Below are 23,820 nucleotides of genomic sequence, written 5' to 3' on the forward strand. Positions count from 1 at the left end.
CACAAATGCTGCTGTATTTCCTCAATCTTTTGTTCTGTTTACTTCAACTTGATCCTTCAATAGGAAGTAAAAACCACCCTTAATAGCGCTCCGAAAACACCCAATGCAAGAGAATGCTGAAAAACTTCAAATGCAGCAGTGAAAGAACACAACTTTGGGAAAATAAATTATTAATAGCATCCATCAAAGTCAATCAAGCATTGTCCTACAACTTACTTCGCGCCCCCTTCCGCCGGATGTCAATATACGGCTGCACCACCGGATACAGCTCCTTACTGGACTTGAACGCGGACAAATCCGTGACCAATTCCACGCTCTCCGGCAGCTTCACTGTTGTCGCCACACTCTCGGGCTCCGCTTGTGCCGAGACAATGTGAATGGCCAGCTTCTGACGTGTGCCAGACGATCGCAGAATGAAGTTCTTGTAGTACGCCAAGAGAGCGTCCTTCGTCACCCCCTTGAGCACCGCCACCTCAGCGTGTCCGCGCGTGAAGTGATACTGCTGCAGACCAATCTCCGTCCAATACTTGCTGAACCACGACATAAGCTGTCGCGGCTTCTCCAACTTGATGGCCGCCAGGGAATCCTTGTGCCTCTGAAACTCCTCATCTGTCATGCTCTCAATGTGCTCCACCATCGAGTCCAGGAACAGCTCCATGCGCTCCTCCACGTACGCCGTCGGCTGCGACGACTGCACCAGCATGCGCACACCCTGCACCCCATTGATCTTCCGTGCGCTGCAGAACACAATGTAGCCCAGCTGCTCCTTCGTGCGCAACACATTATTGCACGGCTCCGACAGAATCTGCACCACGAGATCCGTGAAGATGTTATTCTCATCACTCTGTACGCCACACTGAATGTAGAACAGTGTGCAGGAAGCCATGTGGAATTGATTGTGCTTGCGGAAGTGAAAGCTCCGACCCTCGCCCAGCTTGTACTCGCGCTTGGGGAAGAGTTGCCTGGCCAGCAGTGGCAGTGTTGCCGAATCCTCCTTCTTCAGGCGCTCCTCCACAATTGATGCCAACGCCATTGCATCCCTCTTCGTCACATTCCCATAAATCAGACACTCCACGTGAACGCGTGACAGAAAATCTCGGATAAACTGACGCAGAGTCTCAGGCGTGGCGGCTGAAGAGGATGAAAGAAGAGCAGTTTGAGTCAAGATTTAAGTAAGTCTTAAGCATATAAAAGTTTCTCACCTTTCGTGGCCTCGAGAAGCTCCTTCTTCGTCCACGCGAACTCCGTCAACAACACGCCCAGATAGTAGACAGCATGTTGATATGGCTGTTCTGCTTCGAAGTTTTTCAAAGTCCTGGTGTACTTCTCCTTGAAGATGTCAAATCTCTTCGGATCCACTTCAAAATTGTACAGCGCATTGAGGACATGATCGAGGAAGAGCTTCTGCTTCTCATTGAACCCACTTACGCTTATCTGCAGAGTGAAATAGCAATGAAAGAGACACTTCTTCACCACAGAACAGTTCATTCATCCTCCTTACACTGATCTCATTGAGTGTGTTGCCCACATTGAGTCGCAATCCTGCCAACTCGGCATTGTACAGATATTCAGTGAGATGATCCCTGAAGAGCATCACAAAGAGATGCGTGAGATTGCAATTGAGGGGATCTGAGTACACAAGTGGACTGGAGAAGTCAAAATTCATGAGAGCCTTTGGCTTCCTGAATTCCGCATCTTGCTTGTGCCACACGCGCATCTGTGTCGTGTCATAGATTATGGTGGGAAAGTCCGACACATCCTCCTCCAGCTCTGTCAAATCAAACTGCGTGGGAATGAAGAGATTCTCCTCGGGCAAATACAATTGCGAATTCACTTCACACTCACTCCACTCCTTCAATGTCTCCCCACTGAAATTCTCCACGGAGAACTTTGTGCCATACCAAAACTCCGTTCTGTCACACTTCGCCTCCAGCTTCTTTCCCACCACCACAGCGCGCATCTTCTGCGGCTCCAGGTACTTCAGGATGTCCTCAATAAGATCTGGCCGCCAATCGGTCACGAAGTATCCGGCCGAGAGGACATCCTCAAACGGCAGAATCTGCAATGCAGCAAAATTATTTCAATGTCTTACACTCGGAGAGAGAGAGAGAGTCGTTCCTCAGACACTCACTCTAATGGAATGCACGACGCTGGAGACGAGCGACAAAGGCCCCTCCTTGTCCTTGAAGCGGAATTGCATCTCGAGGATGTGGCGGTACTCGTCGAAGATCCTCCGAACTGGTCCTCCTCGCTTCACCATCTGAATGTACTGGAAGGTGTGCTGAATCACCTCGTTTACATTCTCAAAGCCGTCCTGCGTCAGATCCACCACGACGTCAAAGAAGCCAAATCCACGGGCGGCCAAAGTATAGCCAGCCATCAAGCTGAGGACAGAGAGATAGAAGAGCCAGATTAGATAAAGATATCGATTAGCAAAAGACTCTCTCGCCACTCACTTGTTGCAATATCCCTTATTCTTCAGTTCCGACAGCAGACTCCCCTTGCCCTCGTGGCCCAATAGATGCGTGATGTACTTGTCCGGGCTGGATTTGTACAGTCCCTCGAGATCCGGACAGGGAAATGTGATTGTCAGCGAGCGCGTGTCCTTCACCGGCACAACATTCACTCGCACGCCAGTCTCGTTGTCCGTGTACGGCGATTCGTCCCACGTAGGAGCCGTGACGTCCTTGTTCACCACCTGGGCGAACTTGGACGTCACCATCTCCTCCAGCTCATCCAGACTCTCCTTACCAAACACCGCCAGTGACATGATATTGGCCGAATACCACTTGTCCTGGAACTTCAGCAGCTCATCCCTGATGTTGATGCCTTTGAGCTTGCAATCCTCGTCCAGTGTCTTCTTGTTGCCCGTGCCAAACTTGCTGTACGGATGCTGTGGATTGGACAGGGATTTGTTCACCTGCCGCACGCGCCACGAGTCCATTGGCACATTCTTCTCGTGCTCCGAGTGCACAGCATTGATCTCCCTGTCCGTGGCACTCTCCGTGTACAGTGGGGCGATGAAGAACTGCGCGAATCTGTCCAGAGCGCCCTCCAGCTTGTCCGGCACGATGTCAAAGTAGAACTTCGTGATGTCCGCGTATGTGGAGGCATTGGAATTGCCCCCGTTCTCCGCCAAGTATGTAGAGTAGTCATTCTCATTGGGATACTTCTCCGTGCCCAGGAAGAGCATGTGCTCCAGGAAGTGCGCCAGACCGGGAATGTGGTCCGGATCACTGAGGTGGCCCACGTCAACAGCCATCGCGGCGGCTGATCGCTCGGTTGTGGGGTCACTCACGAGCAGCACCTTCATGTCATTGGACAGCAGCAGACCTCGATAGCTCCTATTGTCCTCCGGTGACTTCACGATGTTGTCGTATCTGAAATAGAGCGAGAAATTCCCGTGAAATCTAGCGCACTTTCGCACATAAATTTCCATTTGCCACCTGGCAATCACCGCCTCTTTCCTCGATGGGCACGTTTCCGCGGTATTTGCCATGGTTTTTTCAACAGAAATTGTCCTCCGGGTCACCAACACACTATTCCATTGACTATTGCACAGATTTCTGGTCGGAAAAGTGAGAAAAATGCATGAAAATGAATGTCATGCTCAGGAACACCTTCAACACACACACCTTTGCAATGCGATATTTCTATAAATTCCAACTACGACGTGACTTCTACTGATAAAATGCATTCAAGAAGAGCACGTGCAGATATTACAATGATAAATAAAAAGGAAAATCACGGGAAAATGAGATAAAATTAACTATTTTAGGAGAGGGAGAAAATCTCCCAAAAATTCCACCCTGAAGTTGTTACGCAAACTGACAGCATTGTCAGATTGCGTGGGAGGAGACGACCTCTCGCGGGAATCTCCCGAATGCATAGTCTCACCTGGAATTTTTCCCATTATTTGTGACTCATTTTCCCCCTGTTTATTTTATAATTTAGCATTTCCCGCTTCATTTCACCCTCAATTGTCTTTCCATTTAGCTGTATTTGCTGAATTTGTGTGATTAGCTGGAGGAGAAATGTTGGTGAGTGTTCTTAACCTCAATGGTGGTGTTTTGATGACCATAAAAGGTGATTTTCTCAGGATCCCAATGAGGACACCGAGTGGAATGATGTTCTGCGCTCCAAGGGCATCCTGCCGCCCAAGGAGAAAGAGGCAGAGATCACGGAGGACGCCATCGTGTCGATGCTGGAGAAGACAATCGAGGAAAAAGCTGGAAACTCGGGAAAGAAGCTGAACGAGATGAATCTCGATGAGTTGGACGAACTGGAGGACTCTGAGGATGAGGCAGTGCTCGAGGAGTACCGCCGGAAGCGCATAGCCGAGATGAAGGAGTTCGCATCGAAGGCGAAGTACGGCACAGTCCGGGAAATCTCTGGTCAAGACTATGTGGACGAAGTGACGAAGGCTGGCGAGGGAGTTCACGTGGTTCTGCATTTGTACAAGGCGGGAATTCCTCACTGTGCCCTCATAAATGAGTTCATGGCGCAGCTGGCAATGAAGTATCCCATGACAAAGTTCCTGCGAGCGATTTACTCGACGTGCATCCCGAATTTCCCGGAAAAGAATCTGCCCAGCATTTTTTGCTACTTCGAGGGATCGATTCTGAAGCAGTTTCTGGGCTCTGCGGATCTGCGCGGCGTGAACTTGACTGTGGAGGAGCTGGAATTCCTCCTGGGACAGGTGGGATCCGTGCCCACGGACATCACGGAGGATCCCCATCGTGCAATCAAGGACAAAATGTTCAGTGATCTCGCGTCGGATCACAATGATTGGTGAAATGGATGGAAAAGTATTTGGTGAAAATTCAAACGACTCTTTTATTCTGCATCTCCTGGACAATAGCGGCTGCTCTCTGTCACGGAATCGTGTCCAAGAGTCTTCAAAGAGACAATTATGGCTTTTTGGGGGACGTGACAAGACAGAATAATATCTACAGAAAGTGTGCCTCAATGGTACAACATCGCTAAAACTATCCCTCTCAGATCGCTTCTGGTAAAACACTTAATTTTCTCTCTCTCTCTCTCGCTTCCCCCAAAATTAAATTTTGCCTGGAACCTCGGCGCGTCCTCGAGGTCAGGAGACGCCAGCTGAAGCCAAACGGAGAAAGGTAGATTATACGGAGAAGGAGGGGCGCTCTGGGTGAGGGGCTGATTAGCTGGTCTGGAACTTGTTGCACTGCTGGATGATCGATGTCTTCCGGGCGGGCACCGTTTCTGGCGTTGGAATGGCTTCTCCCGTGGGGACTTTGTTGGCGAACACCTGCTTTATGCCGCCGCCCTTCTGCTTTGCCATCTGATAGTCGCCGGAATCAAAGTACTTTTGCTGCAAAACAAACAATAAGATTTCTCAATCTTCCCCAGAGACAATTTAATCTTCAACTGTCTTCCTCACCCCCTTTTGCAGTCGCTTCTGGAGAAATGCAGAGTGTCCACCGGGACCGCGATGAGCCGCCGCTGCTGGATACTTCGCCTTCAGCTTCTCCTCCTCCAGTTTCTCTAGTTCCCGGGGATTTGGCTGCTGCTGGAGGGAAGGGAAAAGAAAACAATGCAATTCCTAGCAAGCAGACAAACGCGCGCGCGCACCCCAAAACTCACCTCAACTGGAGCGTCTGTGGCATCTTCCGAACTCATAATGTCACCAGCTGCTGTGCAAGAGAGAACACCAGTCAATTACTGCCATAAGTACTCATTTGAGTGGATAAATAGAGGAAAATGGGGGATTTATGGAGTGAAACAAGCCACTCTCGAGTGGCCTCCAAGCCACTCTTTTCCCTCCCTTATCCCCTTTCTGATGCATTTTCACGCAGAAATTGCAACTTGGACATGTTGAGAATTACCTGAGAGATGTGATTGAGACGCAGAATGGTGTATTGCTTGTAGTTTTGGGCGTGAAAATTGCGTGAAATGCGAAAATTCACGACAAGTGTCAAAAACTCTTCAAAAAACACAAGCTCACAGGCTGTAATTGCTACAATTTCCGCTAGGTTGCGCGCCGAATGTGAGTTTGAATTCACCAAAAACGGTTGGGATTAGAAGATTGCGCGGAAATTATTGTCACGGCTGCGGCGGATTTTGCGGTCGAATAAAGTGGAAAAACCCCTGAAAATTGTTTAGAATTTCCTTAACAAGTAGTCACCAAACAGCATTTATAACTGAAAGTAATCATCAATTTGACTTTCATTGAAGTTCTTTTAAAAATAAAAGAGTTCAAGTGCAAAACAAGGTTCAAAAGTTAAAGCGTATTTTTCATTACAATAATAAACTCTCACAACTTTCAATAATAATAATACATCCTGTACACTTATAATCGTCGAAAAAACTATATAGATAAGGTATTTTCATAGAAATTATCGCCAAATACACTGAAAGTTCAACAAGATGTGTAAGAAAAGCTTGTAGAAAAGGGAAAAATTTAATGGCACCAATGATTTGAGAAGTCGCGTGCCGAAATTCAATGACGACTCAGACAATTCCAAAAAATACATCACAAGTTCTCTCTTTTGAACTGTTTATTTATTCTCTTCTTCATGATCAATTAGAAAAAAATCCATTGCTTTCTCTCATTCTCATATTTCTTAGTGTAAAATACTTCTTCTAAATGTTGAATGATTGTGATAATACGTGATATGGCTGCTGACGGGCCTCATGAAGCATATTTCTCTTTGAAACACCTAAGCGGAAGTTCAGCAGAACAATCCTCCGCCTTCATTCTCCTCCACGAATTTCCTCACGTACTCCTGCTGATCCTCGGTGAGGCCAAGATTGCCCACTTCCTTGTCAAATTGCGCCACTCCGCCCACACCCACGAGATAGCCGTTGAGCCTGGCCGCGATGTGCGACGTCTGGAGCAGTCTGGAATCCATTCCCAATGACTTGGAGAGCTCTTTGTGGCTCTGCAACCGATATTTTTGATGATAACTGCAAATGAAAGTGAAAAATCACGCTATTTGCGATTCATTTCAACAACATTGATACTCTTTTATCAATTGAGACAATTGAGGAGGCAAAGAACTCGTGATTCCCGGATTTAGACAAAAAAAAAAGTATCCACTGTAATTGGTCAATAAACAAATATAGTATAAAATAAAACAAAGATCATCTCTTGACCTCAGCTTTTTCCATTCGTGTCTTCCAGTGGGCATGTTTTTTTTGTGGGCAGCATTTCGCGTGCTGAATTCGAGGCAATGCGACATTGTTGAGTGGAACGCGCGAAATACTCCAATGATAACAGTCAGCTATCTCGCACACATTCCCACTCATCTCGCCTATCAGGAATGCCCATCGTCACCCGTGACTGGGTTCTGGGTCAGCACCATGTCAGCTGAGTCACGCATGATCGCCGCCAGGACGCGGATGCGCTCCTAGATGGCACCCAGAAAAAGTGGCACCGATCGAGAGAGGGCAATTAGGGGATCCCTTCGGCGCGGGTCCTGCGCGAATCCGTTGGGCGGAAGGGCGCGAAAAGGAGGGTCGAAGATAAAATTAAATGAAACGAGAATGACCGGCGCGCTGAGTGGGTCTCGTGTGTACGCGCGCGCGATGTTGATCAATGAAAAGCACCGCGTCGGTTACGTCACAGCGCGAGGTCAGTCTTCTCGCCAGCTGAGCGGCGATCCTCAGTGGCCGCTATTCACGGCCAGAGAGATCCATGTGGGAAAAATGGGCCACTTTCTTCCAATCAACTCGTCATGATGCGCACGATCGTGCGATCGTGAGCGGGGTTCGCGGGGTTGAAGGCTGACCAGAGGTCCTTAGACAAGGTCCTGATTTCTCCTGGCAGGACGAAAGGGTGGAATTTTCCCAGTCATTTGACACCCCTTTGGTGGAAATCCAATAAGTGGAAAGGGTGGAAATGTGGGGTTGAAAATAAAATTGAATGAAACTCAGCCGACATTGAATGTGGTCAAGTTGACGAGAGAGAGAGATTATCAAACAAGGCGGCAAAGCAGACCTACAAGCACACGAGTTTCGCTGGGAAGAACGAGAGAGTGAGCGCAATTATCAATTCTTCAGCATTTTTCCATCGTTTCTTCCGACCAACCTTATTATACCAGTTTTTTTTTCGCTCAATATCACGAGCATTCCTAATCTGCGGTGTGGAGATGTGTGTATTTTTGGCAATGATCATCGCGCGATTTGATTGATAGGGAAAAAATCTCTCAGAAAAATGGCAGGATAACGGTTGGACAGGACGAAAAGGGACTCTAAGTGAAAAGAAGAAGATACTCACTCTTCGGCTGGATAGAAGATGTCACAGGGATGGATTTCCGTGGTCACCACCTCGGGCAGTCGACTCTCCTTCTCACTCAGCAAACTCTCCTCGGCGATCCTCTTCTGCTCATCCGTGTGATAGATGATCAGGCTCGCGTACTGACGCTTGATTCTCGTGCACAAGCCATACTCGTGATTGTTCCAGAACAACTCCAGCAATTGAGCGTAGGAAATCCTCTTGGGATCATAGTGGATCTCAATCACCTCTGTATGATCACCCCTGGAGGATTAACAAATAAATCATTCATTCTTGTTTTCTAATCGCAAAAGTAATCTGTGGCATTCCCAAAATAAGCTCGTTTTTTTATGTGCACGATAATACTGAATGACTTGCTGGTGATCTTTTCACCTCAAGTGTGAGAAAAATTAGAATACAACACAGACGAGTGAATGAGTGGGAAAAGTTCTTATCTGAAGCACTTTTGAGCGTGCAGCTTCTTGGGATTTTTCGGCAAAGGAAAGTGTGCGTGTGAAAGTGGGCGAAAAGTTGCATCATCTTCGCGAAAGAATTATTGGCAAAAGTGTCTTCCGCTCGCACCGTGTGAATTCATATCAATCCACTTCAATTTTGTCCACTTTACGCTCGCGATAAATCACAGAAACATGATTTGCTCGAGTACTTACATATCTTTGTACACGGGATTGCTGGTGGTGCCCGCAGTGTAGCCCACGCGAGTCCTCAGGACACCTTGCGTGGCCCCGAACAGGCTGTCGATGCCCCAAAAGCAGCCCATGCCGAATGTGGCCCTCTCGAACGGCGTGTCGATGTAGTGAAGTGGCTTGTAGTACGCCTCCTCCTCAATGATCAGGTTATTCTGCAGAGACAAAGTGGCAAAAGTCCACGATTAGCAAAGAGCAAGGATACGAGGGAGGGTCAAAGACTCACCGTCTCAATCATTTTGAGTGCTTTCACAGGGATTTCCTCCTTAGCGTGAGAGAGAACTTTTCAGTCTAGAGTCAGGATGAAAACTAAATTTTTGAGCCCAGCCGCCAGTGGATTTAAATACAGCGCGCGATGGGCAAAGATGCGGCGCGGAGAGAAGAAACGTGACGGTGTGGTGGGGAAAGATCAGAGCGATGCATGAGGCGCTCTTATCAGCTTCGGCAAATTGGTAATCAATTGGCGGGAAGTTCATGATTAATGGGCCACACACTTTTGCCTGCCATCAGGCGATATTCTGCACACAGTTGAATATTTACGCTCACATGGTGAGGTGGCGCTGATGATCAGCAAAGGGGAAAATTCAAATGATCAAAACACAGTAAGAAATGCTAAGCATAAAAATGAATGTCTACCATTGAGATGGAAAGTAAATAAAACAATGGGAGAATGAAATTGTTGTTGGCTTATCTCTGCTGCCAAAAAAACATAATTGTGAGATTATTCTACTGAAGGAGTTTCAGTAATTCAATTAATTTTTCAATCCAACGCTTTTCATTCTCCCTTGAAGGCATTTTCTACCTTCATAACTGATGTATCAAAATTTATTTTTCTGATAAGATTATTATATATGAAAAGAGAGTAAAAGAAACTACTGGTTTTAGTTTTCGTTATTTATAATAAGATATTCTACAAGTGTTATTATTATTTCATTTCATCCTGAAGTTAATAATAATGATTTAAAGTCCACAAATGAGCGACAAATCATTGTACGATGGATTTCGGAATAGATTCACTTTTCGCCTGAATACTGAATATTTGGCACTTCTTTCGCCAGATGATCATTGATAGCATCGCCATAAATTCTCCGCAAATGCCCTAAAACAGCACCAAATTCCCGCAATCTCACTGTGCGATGAGAAAGCACCAGAGCGATTTCTCTGTATTTTATCAGCAGGAACACACACACACACCATCGCCCAGCAGGGGCAGAAGCGGCTTACGTAACGGAGGCAATTTGGGCATTAGAAGTGAATATAAAGCTGCGCCCGAGCATCGCGACAAGCATTCATTCACTTGATCCCACAGTGTGATCATCAGATGGACATTTCGCTGCACAGCGCCCAAGGAAGTTGCCAGGACAAAGACACAGTGTTACTCAGTGTGGTCAGAAGGACGTTTCTGTGATCTTCAGCGCATCTCTGCAAGTGGAAAGTGAGAGTTTTTTTTATTATTCTGTGCGTGTGCGGATTCTGTGGCATTTCCTGACGGCATTTTGCACCCATCAGCATGCTATCGAAAGTCTTCCTGTTCACAACAAAGCGGTGAGTTTATCAGATACCACTTTCCCCACAGTGTGCACTTTTTGCCCGCGGGTCAAATGCGACCTTGACATTGACTGGGGGGCGATTTTCCCTCGCGCGCGCGAGATTCACGTCAGCGACAGAGGAGTGAAAGTGATGCCCGATGGCGACGAGCCAGACACCCATCAATCAGATGAAAAATAACCACCCACTCCGGAACACCTGCTGACGTCTGAGGAAATTCTCTCTGGGCACTGTAAACAGGGCAATTTAAGGCGATTCCGCATCTGCAATTGTCTTTTATGGGATGCAATTGGCGCGCTCTTCAACCTCAGTTGGAATGTTCACGGGGAACGCAACGGGCGAACAACTCCCACGAATGTGTTCCAATTGGTACGCAATTGATGCTCTCGACTGAGCACAATTAAAAATAACGCGGAGAGTGTAAAGTGCGTCACATGCCATTGTCACCGAAGTTGTTTTGCTGGGGGAATTTTCCTCAGGATCGCTAAGCGATTTCCTGGATTTGTCTCAAGTCAGCAAAAGCCGTGGCTGCAAAATATTATTCTAGAGAGAGAGTAGATGATTTGTGATAACGATTGATACATCTCTTGTGTGTATGTTTGTGATGCAATATAAACACTGCGTGGCAAATATTTGCTTATCGCTGCCTCATCGAAGTGTGATCAAAGGGAGGGTGTCCTTATCGCGGAAGATCACTTTCCGGCCACTAAAGTGGCAATATAATGTCGAATAACAGCAGAATTTCTTTTGTCACACCACGCGATAAGGCCAAGGTGATATTTTCGCGCTATCATTTTTACGAGTGTGCCACGAAAATCTGCCAAAACAACTCTGGGGGCACGTCTGCCACTCAAAAATAAACGCTGGCTGATGGCTAAAGTGTTTTTCGCCATGCCAATGATAACGGAGAGCCTCTGTTTTTCGCTGCTTGTTTGTCACACAGAGAATATTGCTCGGGAGGAAAATGACCCTGTGACCTGATAAGCTGCGCTCAGAGGCGATCCAGATCGATCTGGAGGAGCAGAGAGAGAGAGAGAGAGTTTGTCACCAAGAAGACCACAAATCTTCCTGGAGTGACGCGCGAGCGCGCCAAGAGACAGTAGATCACCTTGATCGATCCACATGAGGAAGTGATTGCTCTTTGCGCTCTTTGCTTGCGCTCCATATTCGGGCCATAATCCAGTTTTCCGAGATCCAGTCTCTCGAAAGTTCAGCCGAAAGATCACTCTCTCGCGGAGACAAAGGAACAATTTGATTAGAGAGTTCGAAGTCACGACCCGAGCTGAAGATGTCTTTGCGCTGTCCTTTGGCCATTTTCGCTGGTCAGAAGTGCGCACACGCAAGTGATTGTTGCTCTGCGGACGAGCCTCCAGACATTTGCCAATCAAGCCGCGAGATTAAGTCGCGATTGATGCGAAATAAGACGAGTGACGTTGTTGATTTTCCGCCAAGAAGCGACCAGAGCTTCTCAATCTCTTGATAAGACTTTTTTTTCAAGCCAATGTTGAGTGCATGAAATGCTATACATTTTGGGTGAAATTAAGCACGCTAAACGATTGCGTTTATCGAGTTTATCATGAAACACGCTATAGTTTTATCACACGCGTTTTATGCTTTTTCTGACCTTATTTTCTTTGAACTCATATAGGAAATTATCAGTATATTCAGCAGAAGATCGCTGATTTTAGCCTCGATTATTGTTTTACTCAAATAAAGATCTATTCTGAGATGTTTTAGAAATATAAGGCATCATCGACGTGATTAAGCAGGGATGTCTGAATAATAATTGCAAAGCGAGATGAAATCTGAAATTGTTATGGCATTCTTATCAATGTTCTGCGAACTGCAAATTGTAATTTTTGTGTAAGAACAAATCAACTGAATCAAGTGTACTGATAAAAATTCTCACTTGCAGCTTCCCGCGCCAGATTGCTCAGCATGTGAAGCGCATGGCAACAGCTTCCGAGGCTGGCCTGAAGTATAGCCACCTCTTGAGCGGCGACGCGGCGCGATTGTCACCCAAGGTGAGGGCGTTCGTGGAGGAATCCGCCGCCCTGTGCCAGCCCGACAAGATCCACATCTGTGACGGATCGGAGGCGGAGAATCGCGAGTTGCTCGCGGTGCAGCAGCGCCAGGGAACAATTGTGCCGCTGCCGAAGTACGACAATTGTTGGTTGGCGCGCACGAATCCCGCCGATGTGGCCAGAGTGGAGTCCAAGACGTTCATCTGCACGGAGAGACGCGAGGAGACGGTGCCGACGCCCAAAGCTGGCGTCACAGGGGCGCTGGGGAATTGGATGCCTCCGCAGGAGTACGAGAAGGCCATCGCACAGCGCTTTCCGGGCTGCATGAAGGGCAGGACGATGTACGTGGTACCCTTCTCAATGGGTCCTGTGGGATCGCCTCTGTCGAAGATCGGAGTGGAGATCACGGACTCGCCGTACGTCGTGGCGTCCATGAGGATCATGACTCGCATGGGGGGCAGAGTGATGGAGCAGCTGCACGATGAGGAGTTTGTGAGATGCCTGCACTCTGTGGGAACGCCGGCGAATGGAGTGATCGATATGCCTTCCTGGCCATGTGATCCCGAGCGCACGATCATCCTCCACAAGCCAGCGATCAATGAGATCGTCTCTTATGGATCGGGATACGGAGGGAACTCTCTATTGGGTAAATTCCAGAGTTCCAGAGCATGATTATATCGGTTGCTAATGTATTTGAATTTTGCAGGAAAGAAGTGCTTCGCTCTGAGGATCGGCAGCACGATTGCGCACAGAGAGGGCTGGCTGGCTGAACACATGCTGATCTTGGGCATCACGAATCCTCGCGGTGAGAAACGCTACATCGCAGCCGCCTTCCCATCGGCCTGCGGAAAGACTAATCTGGCCATGCTGACGCCGACTCTGCCTGGTTACAAGGTCGAGTGCGTGGGTGATGACATTGCTTGGATGAAGTTCGACTCACAGGGACAATTGCGTGCCATCAATCCTGAGAATGGCTTCTTCGGCGTGGCTCCTGGCACGTCAATGGCTACGAATCCCAATGCCATGAAGACAGCATTCAGTAACACGGTGTTCACGAATGTGGCCTCAACGTCCGACGGTGGCGTTTACTGGGAGGGCATGGATAGTGTGCCGGAAGGAGTGGAGATCACAGATTGGCAGGGACGCGCCTGGAAGAAGGGCGAGAGCAAGACTCCAGCTGCTCATCCCAACTCACGCTTCTGCTCGCCGGCGGCTCAGTGTCCCATCATCGACAAGGCGTGGGAAGATCACGAGGGAGTGCCAATCAGCGCCATCCTGTTCGGCGGAAGACGTCCGGCTGGAGTGCCTCTGGTGTACGAGGCTAATTCTTGGGCACATGGAGTCTTTCTGGGCGCTGCCATGAGGAGTGAAGCCACGGCTGCTGCTGAACACAAGGGCAAAGTCATCATGCACGATCCCTTCGCGATGCGTCCCTTCTTCGCCTACAACTTCGGTCACTATCTGGATCACTGGCTCAGCATGGAGAAGCGATCGAGCGTTCTGCCCAAGATCTTCCACGTGAATTGGTTCCGCAAGGACAACAATGGGAACTTCATGTGGCCAGGATTCGGGGAGAACTCCAGAGTTTTGGACTGGGTCATCAGGCGCATCGACAACGAGCCATGCTTCGAAGACTCGCCAATTGGAAGGATCCCGAGCCGAGGAGCGTTGAATGTGGATGGTCTGCAGCAGCCCGTTGATCTGGACTCTCTGTTCTCCATTCCCAAGGCCTTCTGGACGCAGGAAGTGGAGGATATCGCCAAGTACTTCGACAACCAGGTGGGCAAGGACCTGCCCGATGGCATCGCCAAGGAGCTGAACGAGCTCAGGACACGTGTTCAGGATATCAAGGAATAAGAATCTCGCCATACATTTAGGGTTTTAAAACAGTCACAAAATATAGCAAAAGACACTAACGGACCTCCTCTGCAGATATTCAATGCAGAGGAATTATGAGAGATGCTAAACACTTTTGTACATTGTTAAAGTCTTGTGATAAAACACATTGTTTTATAGATTAGGCTTATTAGGCTGAAAAAAAAAGAGTAACATTTGTAAGAATAGGAGTTTTAATTAGTCTTGCGATTCCTTCTTCGCATTCTCTTGGGTTTTTCTCTGGGAACGACAATGTTCAGTCTCAGATCTGCCCACTTATCATACAATTCAGTGGAAATGGCCAGGGAGTCGCCTTCAGAAGTCACAGGATAAATTTTCGTGTCCAGAGTAAAAGGCACTTCGATGGTTTTGAAGATCTTCTCCTGCACTTGATTGTTATTAATCGTGGAGTTTCGCTTCATTGCAGTGATCATTTCGTCGAAGAACACTTTCCAGCGCGGGATGAAGTAGTCCTCAATGATTCCACTCCATTGCTTTGTGGCATAATCCACAATCTCACCACTAGAACCCCACAGAGTCACTTGATTCCGGGCGTTCATCTCGTAGAGATGCCGCTCGGCGTCTGTTCTGCCCATCGCTTTGAAGCTCTCTATCCAGCGTCCCAAGAGAAAGTGCTCGTCACTCCTCAGGATTCTCTCGATGTCTGCCAAGAGGTCCAGGAACTGAGCAGACATTCTCTCAACAGCGATAGTTTGCTGGTGATTGTAGGCTTGTATGATGACTAGGTAAATCTCATCTGCGCGATTTTGTAGAGCTTGTCTGGTTACATCCACGAGATCCCGTAGAAAGAGTTTTGAAGTCTTCAGAGCTTCGGAGGCGTTGATGAAGTTCTCCCAAGCACGCTCAATCATAGCTCTTTCATACCAAATCTAGGGGAAAGAATGTCATCAAATTTAGACTCTATTGTTTAATTCAGAGATAGAAAAGTTGAATAAGCAGATGCAACTCACCCATGGAGACAGTTTAAGACTGGGTCTTCGACAGTAAGTGTACTTTCCATTGATTTTATCCAGGCCTTTGTATGCATAGACACTGTTCCTGAGTTCTTCCCATCCATCAACGGCTTGTCCATCGACGATTCCGTAGCGAGAAGTTGAGTATCTGAAGAACCAGGCCTCTTCATCCACAGAGTCATAGTTCCAGGCCATCTCCAGTGCGAATTCATACATCACGTGGTTCTGCCAGATGCCTTCAGGTGCCACACCAACGCCCACCATTGTGCTATTGACTCTCTCGCGAGCTGAGGGCACGAGGACGTTGACATTGTTGACTGATCCATGCATTCCCAGTGTTCCGCCGAAGTTGTGAAGCATGCACCATATAAAAGGTTGGCCGTAGTACGAGTTTGTGCGTTCATACTGAGGATATTGCTCAGACATGAGATCCAGAACCAGGAAGCGACCACGTGGAATGGCTGTGAGAAAGGATTCCAAGAGTTCATCGCTCCAGAAGGGATTCTTCACGAACATCCAACCCTGAAGCAGCCACACGGCTTTGTCATCCACTGTCTTCATGGCTGAAAAGATTCCCTGCGCAGATTTCCTGCAAAGGACAAAATATCGATTTTACTTTTGAAATATTGATTGTCTGACAAACATGTTCTCACTTCAGGTAATCGCCATTCGCTTCAGCGGGTTGAATCTCATTGAAGGGATCAGCGAAGTAAATATGATCCGATCCATATTGCTCAGTCACTTTGCTAAGGAAGTTTTCACCAATTGTCTGGAAGAGAGCATCAGAAGGTTCAAGGAATAGTGGACAGCACTCTTCATCGCTGAACCTATTCCATCTCTCAACTGGCGTGAAGGAAGCCTGTGGAAAGAGTCTCTTTAGAGCAACAGGAACGTGACCAGCAAAAGCTGGGAGGGCTACAATCCCGCCTAGGCGTCGTATTTCACAGACGACTTGCTTCTGAAGCAAATCCAGGCGATCCTTGAAGGTGTCTGGCAATGGTCCTCCAACTCCTCTAATGTTTCCCATCCTTTGCCACGCCAGAAACGCCGGTCCGGCAATGTGTTCATCAATCTCTTTCTGCGTAAGTCCCAGTTCTCGATAGATTTCTGTCCAGATGCTCTCCTGAACTGGCGCCAGGGACAGAGTGATTCCATTGAGCGCCATCCAGTCAATGTGGCGACGCCACTCGAACCACGTCCAGGAGGCGAAGGAATATGACCACGTGCAGACATTCTGGTAGTACACGAAGCGACTAGGGGAAGTTCTGGACAGCTGCACAAGAGGAAGGATTTCAGGCAGTGCCAGCTGATCCTCATTCCAAGATACATGACAGCCACAGTAGTATTTCAAATAATGGTAGAATCCCTTGCAAGCTGTGATCCCTGAGGACGCTGTGATGCTGACTTTATCATCTTCGCTCCTTTTCGATATCTAAGTGTTGAGAAATAGATTAGTTTGATTTTTCAAAACACTATCACTTTGCCATCTACCTTGAAACTGATCGGGAGGCTGGTATTAATCTCGACGGTGAACTCATGAGCTCTCTCAGGAATCAGTCGATTTATCACTTCCAGTGCAGCTACTTTCTGCTCCTCAGCCGGAGTGTTGCTCTTGACATTATCCAGGAATCTGGCAAAATCCGCACTAGATTGCACTACAATTAACACAGAATTGACCAGAAAGAGCAGTGAAGAAGCTCTCATTTTGCGTGAACGTTATCAACTGACCTTTTAGACGAGAGGAAAATCTCCAACTGAACGAACAGAAGATTGTTTTCAATACAGAGATGCTGTGCAATTGATAGGTCGACTCTGTGTATTCACTCCTCATTCCTTATCATTGTGAGGAAATTGCTTCTCATTGATGTGTAAATTGAATCAGAGAAATGTGAAGCGAGTTATGGTTGCGAGTGGCTTTTTCGGGAGATTTCATTGTGTTATATTTCATTTTGTCAATAAATGCGAGCAGAATAGTGATTAATGAGTGAAAAATCATGTCTCATATATATATATTCAATAAAAAAAACGCGAGCAGCATGATTCACGCTCCTTCCCGCGTATTTAATTATTTTGCCGCTCAGTGTAAGCAAACGTGGGGAATTCCCGAAAAGCCGTATTTTTGCAGTGTTGTTTGCCATCACGGCTTTGCAGTGTAGCAACGGCTGGAGTTAAAGTGACAGCCGGCCAGCGGGCAGCGGAAGATGTTTCTTCCGCACTGTCTCTCCCGCTTCCTGAACTGCGTCCGCGTGAAGCACATCCTGATCGGGATTGTGATCCTGCTCCTTTTGAACTTCTTCGGCGCTTTCACGCACATCTTCGAGCAGGACTTCTACACAGAGTTCCATTATCCTCTCGAGGGTGACATTCCGCGGCTGGCGGATCAGGTGCGCCGCGGCCAGAAGCCCGACCAAGCGCCTATCACGGCCTACAACCACACCCTCTTGCACAATCCGAGCCACAAGTGTCGTGACAAGGAGTTTCCCGTGGCGCCACGCCTTGTCTTCCTGGTGAAGAGTGCGCTGAGCAACTTCAAGCGTCGGAACGCCATCCGGATGACATGGGGCTTCGAGAGGCGCTTCTCCGACGTCACCGTGAGGACGGTGTTCCTCCTGGGCACGTCTCCTGACCAGGAGACGCAGAAGCTGGTGGATATTGAGTCTGGGAGCTTCCACGATGTGCTGCAGGCGGACTTTCTGGACACGTACTTCAACAACACCATCAAGACCATGACGGGACTGCGCTGGGCAGTAGATTTCTGTCCCCGGTCGCGCTATTACATGCTGGTGGACGACGATTTCTACATCAGCACGAAGAACGTGTTGAGGTTCGTAAGGAATCCCGTCCACTATCCCGAGTACCTTGAGGAGGCGGACGAGACGATCCGCCAGCTTGCCAGGAAGCTCACTCTGTCCGTGGGCAACATCACGGGTGTGGTAGACAAGAAGGAGGTGCAGAAGGTGCTGGAGGATCACCCGATTCCACACTCTGTAGACAGCAGAAAGCACTTGTGGCAGCTGAGGCAGCATCTCATTGCACCAGAAGTGCCGGCCAAGGTGGAATCGGAGCCTGTGAAGGCAACAGAGCGCCGTCTCCTCGACATGATGGACCTTCCGGCGGATGTTCGCCTGTACGCAGGCTTCGTGTTCAACTCTTCTCCGCATCGCCATCGGTCCAGCAAGTGGTACGTGGATCTGGAGGAGTACAAGTGGCACATGTGGCCACCTTACGTCTCCGCCGGGGCATGCATCCTCTCGCGAGAGGCGCTTTTCCAGCTCTACTTCGCTAGCTTCTTCACGAAACATTTTCGGTGAGTCTTCGGCAACTTCTTCGCGCACCACTTACTGAATCTAATGCCTTTTTTGTGTGCAGATTTGATGATATTTACCTGGGAATTGTCGCCTTGAAAGCCAACATCGAGCCTCTGCACTCGGAGGAGTTCTACTTCCAGAAGCTGACCTACAGTGGGCCGCACAGCTACAGGTACACCATAGCTTCGCATGGCTATGACAATCCCGATGAGCTGGCCAAAGTGTGGGCGGAAATCAAGGCGGCGGGACACGCGTAATCTCAACCAGAATCTCATCCGGACTCTCAACAATGAATCTCATTTACACGATATTTGTGATCTGATTTGCCCTTTTCAACCCCAATGCTCAGAGCGAGGATATTTGCCAAAAAAAAGAACGAAATTATAATAAAGCCAGACGAGGGGAGTTTAGTTAGCGAAATTATGCAAAACGGTGCCTTTTTGCCTTATAAATCCTTGATTCGCTAATTGTGCTTTTGTCTGTTTTACGGACAAAAACGGTTGCGTGAGATTTCACATTTGCTCAAGAACTTCTGCAAAGACCTACAAGCTCCAGTCCCAGGCACTGGAGGCGCTGTGGTGCGTGAGAGAGAGAGAGAGGAAGAGAGTGAGCGGCGATGGTGGGAAGGTGGTGAGTTCGCAGAGGCACAGCAGTCTTACACGGAATGCGGAATGACGCGGAAGTGCGTTCGGTTGGCCGCCTAAGCGTACAGTATTGGTGTTCCAGTGACATCCTCGCGTGGAAAAGGTGCATTTTCGCGAGTGTTGCAGTGCCGGACAATTGCTGGCGGTGCGGTTTCCCGGGGGAAAGCCAGGCAGTGGGTCTCGTGAGTGGAACAAGGGAAGGAAGTTGTTCCGTGCTTGGCGAGTGTGAGTGAGAGCGACGGCCCGGTGTAGTGGTGTGAGTGAGAGGGCCTGCGAGTGATTATTTTGTGCAGCGAGCGAGAGGGCGAGAGAGTGTTTGAGTGGCGTGGATTGTCTCGAGATTTCCCGAAGGTGATAGGAATTTGCTGATATTGAGAAGAGTGTACAATATTTTGTGCGAGCGAAGGAAAAAAAAAAGGTATTTATTGTCTCACTTGTGCATGGAGAATAAAATGCCTCTTCTGTGTTAATATTTCGAGTGGAGAAGGAGCGGAGTTATTGCGAGAGAGCGCCGAATTGTGGGGTGAGTGCCACCAGTAGGCGCTGCTGATGTTTCATATGTATTCACCTCCCCCTCTAACTCACACCACACACCCGGTGCGCCCTCTCGCTCGCGCGTTGGGGTGTGAGAACTTCCCGGCGCGCTCTCTCTTTTTGGCTTAAATTTGAAAATGCGGTGTCTCATAACCGCTTTCACCCCTTTTTCTTCCGCCTCGTGAGAGTGGGAATTTACACGGGGAGCCGAGCGCAGTGACGTAGAAGACTTTGAAGGTGTTCTACGCCACTGACGACGGCTCAGGGATGATTTTCGCTCTCTGAATTTCGCCATCTCACACCACAAGTGATGTATCATGAGCGGAGATGGGAGACAATGCGACACAATTTCATCCTAATTCCAGCATTGCGACTCCCCCGTTTCGGCAATTAAAATGACAATTACAATAAAACAAGCCCAACATCCGGAAGTGGGTCGGGAAATCGAATGTTGAGGGGAAAAAGGGGTTCACTGTCAACGACCGTGACGAAGAGAGAATGTCTTTTCCTGATTATTCATAAATCCTTCATCCTCATGCAGCATTCACGCATACGTCCTTCGTGGGCCAAGGAAGACAGGAATTTGCGCATGAGTTCGCTATATCCTCATTAGATATGTGCAGGAGTCCCTAATTGAATTAATCAATTAGCAGTCGCGTGATAATTTATTGATTCCCCGCACGAATATTCGGTCGAGGGTTTTGAGCAGGTGCGAAATTCTTTGCAGCCCCCAGTTTGTTGGCGGCGGGGGCTTTTTGCAGACCCGGCCAACAGGTTCCCATTGCTCGAGTGCCGAGTGTATCGATTTTTGCACACTCAATTCAAATTGTTTCAAATATGAGCGAGCGCGCAAACATTGACACACAGTGTGCAAATGTAATTAGAATCATGATGCAAGCTTTGGGGAATTTGATAAATTCCCTTATCTACACATTGGCGCATTCCTGGACGCCACTTTCTTATCACTTTGCACTGGTAAACAATCCGAGCAATTTTGATGACACACACACATAGTGAAAGTTGAGATGTTTCCAGCGTATCGGATTGACTCTGGCTAATTAGCTTGAAGAGACAGCAATAAGCTCTTTTGGTGTTTAGTTTAGCATAAAGCAATATTGGACGCAATCTTGGGGCAATGAATTTCACAACGTGAAGCAACAAGACCACACAGATATGCTCTCCCCAGACTTGTCTCTGTTCGCCTGAATATCACTTCGTGAGCAGCAATACATTTGGGAGTTCCGTGTAACCTGAAAATCGCCTGAAGGGTTTCCTGCAAAAGTTTTGCGCCGTTTCAGTTCTTTGAAATAGGGACAGATAGAAAGATTAAGTACATAGAAGTATCATAGATTGAGGCTAGTGTTTTATTTGTTCGATAATGACTATATATTTGTCAAAATAACTTTTCTAACATGAGGAAAATATCAAATTATGCGATAGTAATTGGAATTTCTTGGGAATAACGGTGGGAAAGTGTTCGATTTCCAGTAGAACAGTTGTAATATAGAGATCTGCATTTTCTAATGGTCATTGTGATTGCTAAATTATGCGTTCCAAGCCTAATGAATCTCAAAAATATCACTCAATGAGTTTGAAAAAGAAAGGCTTTTGAAAATTCGCCAAGAATGAGGATATTTGAAAAATTCAACAGCAAAATTGATATCCTTGAAAAAGTTCTTCTCATGAAATCTTTCTTGAGAATTCAGATTGGTTGCTTGCTCGAAGTGAACAAGACTGCAATAGAGAAAGAGAAAAAAATGAAGGATCTTTTCCATTAAAGCTTCTCTAATATTTTGCGTAAATTTACCTTTGTATCGCAAGTTGTTGTTGATCAATATTAGTAAAATCTCCATGAGATATCTCTGTGCGATGAAGCAGACGTAGCAATTGTGCTCTCAATGCATGTTGCAACACGAAAACAGGATGATTGGGTTGATTTGTCTCCATGTTGTGGACATTTCTCACCAAGTGAGACACAGACTAAAGTTCCCTTATGAGATTCACTCTGGCAATTCAATAAAATTTGTCCTGAAGCTTGTGCAGCAGGAGGGACACAAAATGCGATAGTTTTCCTCCACGCCAACTCTCGTGTTCACTGTGATATTGTGAGCTGAGAGAGAGAGGGATAAAGTGTCCCTCTCAAATATTGAACATTATCTTTCCCAGGACGTAATAGCAATTTTATTAAAATTCTACGTGACAGAAATTGAGATACCCGACTTTCGTGAGCGAATAGCGAATATATCTCATTTTGATGCATATTTATCCAAATTTTTTGTCAGCACCATTTGGGTTTGTGAGATGTGGGATAAAATGCTAAAATGATTTCAGCTCATACTTGAAATTTACAACACCTGCAGAGCAAAGTGGGTGGAAGGGAGAGGAAAAAGAGGGGGGGGGGGAATTTTCTGGATGGGCGGAAGGAGAGAGAAAGCTTTTGTCGGGCACTTTCCTTGCTCACGATGACAACATTCATTGACGGACAAAACGAACGGTCAGCCTGAATTCTGTGGAAAGCCACAGAGTGGAATTTATTCTTCGTGCCGCACGCTGAAAATTCTATCTCACTATTTCATTGGATTCGCTGGCGAGATCACTGGGGGGAAAAAATGGACGGCACGTCATTTCTCCCGATTCAGCAGGAATGGCTGAGTTTCTCCGCAACGTCCCAGCGCCAACGATCCAGGCAGTGGTGAGTGCACGCTGGGTCCAGTCGCTCTGACCACAAATCTCTCTCTCTCTCGGCCCAGCATCTTTGCGCCGTGGCGGCCGGGAGGGGCGCAGAGGCACTAAATGCAAGCAGCTGCAACTTGAGCCTTTCGGCAGAATTGAGCCACACCAACACACAGTCGAGGCTGTGCAGCTCAGAAGCAATTCCCAGTGTGTTAAATTGCTTCGGCATCAGCTTCAGTGTCGCCAACTCAACACGAGAAGGGGATTTCGCTTAAGCACTTTATGTGCGACTCTCATTTCGGGTGAAAGTCTTAAAAACACTCCCCGGGATCGATTAGTGTCCAATGACGAGGTGGGGGATTGACAGTGCTCAGATGGAGGGAAGATTAATTGTCTGACACTCGAGGGGTGACTTTTATCGGTTGTTTTGAGAAATTTCCGAAATTAGAATATGAGATCCAATACAAATTTAACACTTCTCTCTGATTTCACTGGTTCTTTGTGTTCCTCCTTGACAGATTGAGCTTCTTTTCATAGCGCTGTGAGCGAAGCAATCAATCTGAATTCATAGGAAATATTTCCCAATACTCTTTTATGGTTTAAATTCTTAACGAATAACGCAAGATTATGTATAAATTTTGATTATAATTGATTAATTTAAGTATTTTAATCAGTTTCTAAAATTTGAACTTTAATGTAAGCAAAGCGTGTAACGATTCTGCTTTATAAAGGAGCAAAACATCAAATTAAATTTTCCAATAGCTGTTAAATTGTATAATATCTATAGGTGACTTTAATGCATTGCAAAGCCGTAATTCGATCCCATACATTCTGAGAATTTGCCTATGTGCAAACCACAAGATAGCGGTGGAATTAATTAATTTGAAAAATACACCCTTGTATAAATTACTTCGTAATCCGCTTTAATTGGTATGAAAGCACACAATATTAATAATATTCACTTAAAAACCCAAACAGTTGAGCTTCCCACGGATGGAGTCGAAGTAAAAGTTTCTGGTTCGTTGGTAGAATTTTACTCTGGGGGCATTTTCTCCTCTTTATTATGAAAGGCCAAAAATATAAATAACCTAATCTCACCACTATCCTATTACATTTTAGTCAAATAATCCCCCATTCGCCTCACTCACACATTCCCTCTACTCTTCGTTGCAGCGCTTTGGCTTGTGAATATCTATTCATGAGTCTTTTGGAGCATTTTCGCAGCAGCTTTTCTTATTGCCTTTCTTTTTGCCCGTCGAAAAATGAAAATTGCTGCCACACAATTTTTCCC

General features: G+C 47.1%; 7 protein-coding genes and 1 long non-coding RNA gene across 11 annotated transcripts in view; 4 read left to right on the forward strand and 4 right to left on the reverse strand.

Moving 5' to 3' along the window:
- Position 1: 1 nt before the first annotated feature.
- LOC132255489 (insulin-degrading enzyme) lies at positions 2-3,816 on the reverse strand. The gene is made up of 7 exons (XM_059751551.1): positions 3,636-3,816; positions 3,447-3,566; positions 2,457-3,380; positions 2,132-2,384; positions 1,502-2,059; positions 1,203-1,434; positions 2-1,131 (listed from the first exon to the last, which is right to left on the reverse strand). Exons 1-7 carry the CDS (start codon positions 3,695-3,697, stop codon positions 206-208), a joined length of 3,075 nt encoding a protein of 1,024 aa, XP_059607534.1. The 5' UTR covers positions 3,698-3,816; the 3' UTR covers positions 2-205.
- A 30-nt stretch (positions 3,817-3,846) lies between these two features.
- On the forward strand, positions 3,847-4,828 carry LOC132255500 (viral IAP-associated factor homolog). Its single transcript, XM_059751565.1, has 2 exons — positions 3,847-4,040; positions 4,100-4,828. The coding sequence occupies exons 1-2, from the start codon at positions 4,035-4,037 to the stop codon at positions 4,793-4,795; spliced, it is 702 nt and encodes a 233-aa protein (XP_059607548.1). The 5' UTR covers positions 3,847-4,034; the 3' UTR covers positions 4,796-4,828.
- A 123-nt stretch (positions 4,829-4,951) lies between these two features.
- Positions 4,952-6,036, reverse strand: LOC132255508 (alpha-endosulfine). 4 transcript variants are annotated; one of them, XM_059751579.1, is made up of 4 exons: positions 5,856-6,036; positions 5,614-5,660; positions 5,411-5,539; positions 4,952-5,341 (listed from the first exon to the last, which is right to left on the reverse strand). In XM_059751579.1, the coding sequence occupies exons 2-4, from the start codon at positions 5,647-5,649 to the stop codon at positions 5,171-5,173; spliced, it is 336 nt and encodes a 111-aa protein (XP_059607562.1). In that variant the 5' UTR covers positions 5,650-5,660; positions 5,856-6,036; the 3' UTR covers positions 4,952-5,170. The 4 variants fall into 4 exon arrangements, with proteins under 4 accessions (XP_059607562.1, XP_059607561.1, XP_059607565.1 ...); XM_059751578.1 differs by having other exon boundaries at positions 5,614-5,663; XM_059751582.1 differs by having other exon boundaries at positions 5,411-5,536; positions 5,856-6,034.
- Positions 6,037-6,526: 490 nt separating this feature from the next.
- LOC132255501 (peptide methionine sulfoxide reductase) lies at positions 6,527-9,301 on the reverse strand. Its single transcript, XM_059751566.1, has 4 exons — positions 9,176-9,301; positions 8,914-9,104; positions 8,249-8,509; positions 6,527-6,936 (listed from the first exon to the last, which is right to left on the reverse strand). The coding sequence occupies exons 1-4, from the start codon at positions 9,185-9,187 to the stop codon at positions 6,702-6,704; spliced, it is 699 nt and encodes a 232-aa protein (XP_059607549.1). The 5' UTR covers positions 9,188-9,301; the 3' UTR covers positions 6,527-6,701.
- Positions 9,302-10,197: 896 nt separating this feature from the next.
- LOC132255492 (phosphoenolpyruvate carboxykinase [GTP]-like) lies at positions 10,198-14,582 on the forward strand. Its single transcript, XM_059751558.1, has 3 exons — positions 10,198-10,494; positions 12,413-13,167; positions 13,228-14,582. The coding sequence occupies exons 1-3, from the start codon at positions 10,460-10,462 to the stop codon at positions 14,376-14,378; spliced, it is 1,941 nt and encodes a 646-aa protein (XP_059607541.1). The 5' UTR covers positions 10,198-10,459; the 3' UTR covers positions 14,379-14,582.
- Positions 14,576-17,333, reverse strand: LOC132255491 (alpha-N-acetylglucosaminidase). The gene is made up of 5 exons (XM_059751556.1): positions 17,099-17,333; positions 16,862-17,025; positions 16,024-16,802; positions 15,368-15,959; positions 14,576-15,286 (listed from the first exon to the last, which is right to left on the reverse strand). Exons 1-5 carry the CDS (start codon positions 17,199-17,201, stop codon positions 14,591-14,593), a joined length of 2,334 nt encoding a protein of 777 aa, XP_059607539.1. The 5' UTR covers positions 17,202-17,333; the 3' UTR covers positions 14,576-14,590.
- A 139-nt stretch (positions 17,334-17,472) lies between these two features.
- LOC132255495 (beta-1,3-galactosyltransferase brn) lies at positions 17,473-19,242 on the forward strand. The gene is made up of 2 exons (XM_059751561.1): positions 17,473-18,677; positions 18,740-19,242. Exons 1-2 carry the CDS (start codon positions 17,572-17,574, stop codon positions 18,933-18,935), a joined length of 1,302 nt encoding a protein of 433 aa, XP_059607544.1. The 5' UTR covers positions 17,473-17,571; the 3' UTR covers positions 18,936-19,242.
- A 74-nt stretch (positions 19,243-19,316) lies between these two features.
- LOC132255510 (uncharacterized) overlaps positions 19,317-23,820 on the forward strand; it is a 30,306-nt gene continuing 25,802 nt past the window's right edge. Inside the window, exon 1 of the long non-coding RNA XR_009468187.1 lies at positions 19,317-19,740. This is a non-coding gene — a long non-coding RNA (uncharacterized LOC132255510). The remainder of the gene's footprint in view (positions 19,741-23,820) is intronic.

This window comes from Phlebotomus argentipes, unplaced genomic scaffold (assembly GCF_947086385.1).
Source record: "Phlebotomus argentipes unplaced genomic scaffold, Phlebotomus argentipes genome assembly contig_5, whole genome shotgun sequence".
Taxonomy (NCBI): domain Eukaryota; kingdom Metazoa; phylum Arthropoda; class Insecta; order Diptera; family Psychodidae; genus Phlebotomus; species Phlebotomus argentipes.